This window comes from Hyaena hyaena, unplaced genomic scaffold (genome assembly GCF_003009895.1).
Source record: "Hyaena hyaena isolate Hyena2069 unplaced genomic scaffold, ASM300989v1 scaffold_124, whole genome shotgun sequence".
Lineage (NCBI taxonomy): Eukaryota > Metazoa > Chordata > Mammalia > Carnivora > Hyaenidae > Hyaena > Hyaena hyaena.
Window position 1 is genome coordinate 2,999,065 of NW_024080755.1, and position 6,000 is coordinate 3,005,064.

General features: G+C 56.9%; 1 protein-coding gene across 3 annotated transcripts in view; it reads left to right on the plus strand.

Moving 5' to 3' along the window:
- Window positions 1–3,232, plus strand: part of GRK5 (G protein-coupled receptor kinase 5) — a 209,322-nt gene extending 206,090 nt beyond the window's left edge. For 2 of the 3 annotated variants that reach the window (XM_039237366.1, XM_039237367.1), the window contains 2 exons: window positions 289–420; window positions 2,828–2,926. In XM_039237366.1, coding sequence (XP_039093297.1) covers window positions 289–420; window positions 2,828–2,926 — 231 coding nt within the window. Of the gene's footprint in view, window positions 1–288; window positions 421–2,827 lie in introns of all 3 variants that reach the window. The other variant, XM_039237364.1, reaches the window with a different exon arrangement.
- Window positions 3,233–6,000: the final 2,768 nt, after the last annotated feature.

A 6,000-nucleotide genomic window follows, 5' to 3' on the forward strand; every position in this document is an offset into this window, starting at 1 on the left:
AAGGGCCTGGAGCAAGCAGGCGACCTGGGCTTCAGTGGGGTGAAGGGGGAGATTGGGGTGTGGGTTTGGTAGCCGGACGGTGAGCACACCCCTGCAGCCAGCCGGCAGGGGAGAGGCAGTGGCAGGCGAGGAACGGCCTGGGCCCAGGCCCCTGAAGGACGCAGAGTAGCCAGAGGACCTTCTGGAAGCCCACTCCGGCCGGGATGTTGGCCTGCCTCTGGGCCTCTGTGCACTGAAGATGACGAACACAGCCCCTCACGCCACCTGTGGTTTACACCACTTCCCCAGATGATAGAAACCGAGTGCTTTAAGGAGCTGAACGTGTTTGGACCTAACGGTACCCTCTCACCGGACCTGAACAGGAGTCACCCTCCGGAACCGCCAAAGAAAGGGCTGCTCCAGAGAATCTTCAAGCGTCAGGTGAGACACCTCCAGGGCCCAGGTGCTTCCCTTAGCCTGGAGCTGTGGCTTCCTCCCTGCATGGGGGGCGTGGGGGACGTGGGGGCCCAGCTGCCTGTCCGAGCCCCTTGACGTCTCCTGGCTGAGGGGTCTGCAGGGTGGAAGGGGCAGGGCCAGCCCAGAGCTCACCCTCTGTCAGGGTTTCTCGGCCTCGGCACTGTTGACGTTCTGCGTGAATTCTCTGCCATGGGGTCTGTCGTGTGCGGAGGGGTGGGGTGGGGGGGCTGTCATGTGCAGTGAGGGGGTGGAGGAACTGTCGGAAGTGGTGGGGGGTGGGGGGCTGTCGTGTGCGGTGGGGGGGCTGTCATGTGCGGTGGGGGGGTCTGTCGTGTGCAGTGGGGGGCTGTCATGTGCGGTGGGGGGCTGTCGTGTGCGGTGGGGGTGGGGGGCTGTCGTGTGCGGTGGGGGGGCTGTCATGTGCGGTGGGGGTGGGAGGCTGTCGTGTGCGGTGGGGGGGCTGTCGTGTGCGGTGGGGGGGGTACCCAGCAGCCTCCTGGCGTCTCCCCACTCACGCTGTGCCAGTCACAACTGTCTCCACACCTCGCCCGGTGTCTCTGGGGGCAAAACCTCCCAGACAGAACCAGCTGCTGCATGTGGCCATTGTAAGGACTCCGGTTCTTTGGTGACGGCTGAACATGACAGAGAACGAGGACAACAGGTGGGGAGAGGTGGCCCCCGCAGGGCCTCATGGGTGGGGCCCCCATCCATGGCGGCGGCGGCCAGAGGACACTCACCCCTTGGGAAGACACGTTTTTCCTCAGAGCCTGTCCCTGGACTTAAGGGCTGGGGAAGACGTGTCCCTGCTCAGGCCTGTGAATGAGAGGCCACTGAGGCCCCCGCCTCATCCCTCGTCCACCAAGGTGGCCAGAATAGCACCTCCTCCTGGCCTGGCCCCTGAAGAAGGCGTGGCCCCCCACGTGCCCATCCCACAGCCGGGGAGCCTCCTGTAACTTACACTCCTCCCCACCCCACCCCCACCCGAAGGGAGCTGCGCCTCTCCCAGGAGGATGAAGAAGGAGAGGCTGAGAACGCTGGGCCCCAGGCCCCAGGCATCCTGGCTTCCCCACCCCCACCCTGATGGGGGTGGGCGGCTGTTTCTGGCATTCTGCTGTGGACCCAGCTCTGCCCTGGGTGCTTTTTGAGGGCTTCTCCTAATTAAGCTCCACGAAAGCCTGAGCCTCTGTCAACCATTCATTTATTCATTCAGCCAATATATAGTGAATGCCTACTGTGTGCGAGGCTGTTTTCTCAGGGTTTGGGATGCATCAGCAAGCCAAACTGGGATCCTTCCTTTTGGACATGCTGGTGCCATGTGAGCCCAGCATGTGCCACCATTAACCCAATTCACAGATAGGGAAACTGAGGCTGAGGGGTCCAGGAACTTGCCCATGGTCACAAGGCCAGTGAGCCCGTGCAAAGGATCTGGGGTTAATGTCAGGGAGCACAGATCAGGCCTATGGAGAGAAAATGCAGACTGGTGCCAAGTTTGGGGTTTTATCTAAAAGCTTCACGTGAGTTTCACATCCTATTCCAAAACATACTCATGTTCATATACTATAAAAATATAATTTTTAAATGCTTCCACCAAGAAAAGTGAATATTCCCGAAAGAAAGGACCTGTCCCCTCCCACAGGGCTGAGTTTCCAGGTCCTGGGACCGGCATTTGCTGTGGAGGCTCCCGGACCCAGGGTTCAGATCTGGCCCTGACACTTCCTGCTACTTGGGTGACGGCGCACTGGCCCCCATCCCAGCCTCTGTGTGCCCTTCCCAGAGCAGGGAAGGTGGAGGTAGAGGTCGGTGGCCCTCTGCACAGCACCCAGCACTACCACCAAGGGAGCAGATGCCCTGGGTCGCTCTCCTCCTCCCTGCAGGTGTGAGGGACCCGCACCCACGGGGAAGCCAAGAGGGTACCCAGAGCACCAAGAACAAGCAGCCTGTGGTGCTCAGGCCAGGCCCTCCCTGCACGCAGCCTGATTTCCTTCTCCACCAGCCCTGCGCAGAGCAGCTCTTACCCCACACTGTGGAGGGGCAACTAAGACCTTTAACAACTCGCTCCAGGTCACTCGGCTAAGTGGCAGGTGTCAGACTCAAACCCATGGCGGTTTAGCCCTGGGCCTAGGGTACTTAGCCTAAGTACTAGCGTAGATGTTCAGGAGGGGCCGCCTCCTCCCTTCCTGCCTGGGATTTTCTTAATTCCTACCTCTCCCCCTGCGTCGGGGCGGCCTGTGGCCCTGGGTCTGCACGAGGTGGCAGAAAACAGGAGGAGCTGGTCAGCAGCCCCTGACCGTGGCCTGGTTTTCAGATTCAGAGTCCCTTCCCTGCCCACCAGGACTGACTCTCTCTCTCTCTCTCTCTCTCACCCCTCCAGCATCAAAACAATTCCAAGAGTTCACCCAGTCCCAAGACCAGTTTCAACCACCACATAAATTCAAACCACGTCAGTTCAAATTCCACAGGAAGCAGCTAGTTAGCGCTCTGGCCTTGAAGTCCACGGTGGGACCAGCCCAGACCCTTGTCCTTAGAAGCAGAACTTGTGGACAGGGGAACCCTCCAGGAGCCGGGGACAGAGGCTGCTCCCCCGCTCGATGCAGAGCCTCCAGGTTTCTCAAAGAGATTTCCACTCAGGTCTGTCTCCAGAGGTGGCCCTCAAGCGGAGGTGGAACATTGCAATAGAAATCCAATTGGATACGACAACTTGCACGTATTTTAATAGCGTCATACCTAGAACTGAATTTTGTCTTTATTATTTTTAAAGAAAAGTTTTGTAAATTTCTCTATTGTCTCAGTTTACATTTTGTATATTTGTATTTAAATGAAAGTCAGACTTCGAGGGTGTATATTTTCTGTGCAGCCACTGTTAAGCCATGTGTTTTCAGACATTTTAGAAGTGGGCGGGGTGGGGGTGGGGATTTACAAAAACAAAAAAATGTGACTCAAGACTTCCAGAGCCTCAAATGAGAAGATGTTTTTATTAAATGTAGAAAAGGACTCACATTCCACCTTTAAAGGATTGGTCGTATCCATCTCTGTAACCTTTCCCTCACGTTGATGTTACTGCACTGTTGGCTTGTAACAATCTGAATTAAGGGCTCAAGACACAGTTGGGACTTCACACCCAGTCAGAATGTCCTCTGTGGGACCTCTGGGGTCAGCTGGGGCCCATGTGCACTTTTCCTTTAGAGGAGCACAATGCCAGTGTCACTTCAGCCTTGGCCTCCTCTTCCTTCTGGAAGGTGGCTGGTACATAGGGCTGAGCCTCTTTGTTCTGACTGCTAAAGCCAGTATGTTTTAAGAAGCTTGCCTTTGGAAATTTTTGTTTTATTCTGTTTTTAAGAGAAGCATAGCAATGATAACGGTGGGGGAGTTGTGGAACCCCAACTATTTCAAATCCTCATGGCCCAAGGAAGCATCAAGGAGTGAGGGTCAATGGAATCATCCTGAATGAGTCCCTAGAGGGAGGGAGGCTTGCCCAGGGACTCCAGGCACATTCCTTAAGCCTTTACGGGATCACAGGGTCTGGAGAGCTTCCCAAGGCCCCACAAACTCACTGGCCCAGGTGGCATGGATAGGGTTGGCTCTCTGAGCAAAGGGGACACTCTAGGGGAGGGCCAGGACCCAAAGAAGCTCAACACAAACTCACTGTCACTTCCTGGGAGGGGTGAGACAAAGGCAAGCTGTCACGGGGCATCTCGGAACCGCAGGCACAAGTAGCCCTCAGGAGGACTCAGCGGCTTTGCCAGACCAGGGTCTTCTGAAGGCCGTGGCCCCAGGCCCTCTGAGCATGGCTGTCCGGCCCCAAGGAGCCGCCGGCCCCCTCCCGTTGCCTCCACGAGGTGACAAGAAGCAAGTCCACCCTCGCCTTTCCCACCCCCCACCCCCCACCCCCCACTTCAGAACAGAGTGAGTGGTTGACAGCCCTGCTCCCTGCCTGGCTGAGTCCTGGAGGCTGAGTCAGCCTCCTCCTTCCGGTGGCCAGGATTTCTCCCAGCGTGGGGTCTGCACCACCAGCATCGGCATCTCCCATCAACATGCAGATTCCGGGGCTCCACCCCCAACCTGTGGGATGAGATTCTTCGGGAGCAGAGCCCTGGAATCTGCATCTAAAGAAGTTCTCCAGAACATTCTGACACACCCTCAAGGAAGGGCATTACTGCCTTGGCTTCAGTGGGACTTCAGATGTGACCCAAAATGATGTCCTTAGGTGACGCAGGCAGCTCAGAGCATGAGCTTTCAGGGAGGAGACAGTGGCGGGCACAGCAGCCTCGTGTCCTATCCCCGCGCCCTTTCCCCCAAACGAGAGCACGCTGCTGGCGAGGGGCTGCCCTTGGAACGGGTCCTTTTAGGCCATGTGACCAATAAGTGGGACAGAAGCAAGAAGCGGGCCTCCCTCGGATCCTCTAATGCACAGTATTATTTCCTTCAAGACCAGCTCTTGCATCACGAGGCTGCTTCTGTTGCTTTCCTGGGCTGCATGCAAGATTACGAACAGCCACACTCCGTCCCTGCCAAGGACGCAGAAAGCCCCCTGATCAGTATTTTAAGATCCTCAAGATCTTGCTGACCCTCCTTTCGTAATGGAAAGGACAGTCATCTTCCGGGGACCAGCACCAGCCCCAGCACCCACTCTCCTTCGCTCCTTTGGCCACATTCACAGCCAGTCAGTGCTTCCCAGTGACCGGTGGGGAGAAGCCATCTCTGAGGTCCTCAAAGCCCCGCACGGGCCGTTTGCAGGGCCAGGAGCGTCAAGGAGCAAGAGGGAGAACAACCTTCGCTCTGCGTGTCTCTGCATAGTGCGAGCTCGAACGATGCTCCAGCACAGGCCTTTGCGGGACTCTGGAGTCGCCGGTCCCCGCCCAGTGCCCACAGGCCTCGGGGCCAGAGTCACACACCTTCCTGACCATCCTGTCCCACTGCCTGTTGTTTCTCACGAGAGAAGGAAAGTCTGTTTCAAACAATGCCTGAAAATCAGCCCTCTTTCCGCCGAATCCAGCAAACAGGTCCTGCCCCCCACCCCCTCCCGAGCTTCTACCCTGACTTGTTTTCTACAGCTGCATTTTGAAAAGATATTTTTAAATTGAGGGGAGGGGAACCCACTTTCCCACCCATCCACTTGTCTGGGATGAGGCGCATTTGGGCAGTGAATGGATTTAAATTCTTTTTTTTTTTTTTTTTTTTTAACTATGTTTGAGCTCTTCACAGAAGGGCCTCTCTGTCTCCAAGCGCAGCATTTTCCTCACCGGATGCTCGCCAACCTCGCGCCTTTGAGGTGAGACACAGGGCCTCACAGAAGTATCTCTGTTTCTGCTTTTCCTGAGACAGCTGCTGCCCCCCGTGGGACAGGGGTGGTCTCTGCCACGAGCGCCACAAGCACCACCACCACCACCACCAGTCAGTCGAGCCCCCAGGGGGCTCCCAGAATATCACCCATAACAGCACACACGCCCGACCCCTGCCTTCACGGAGGATGGCACCCCCACAACGCACCACCCACTTTCTACTCATTCTAGGCCGGGAACATCACATGTAAAGCATGAGCTTCCG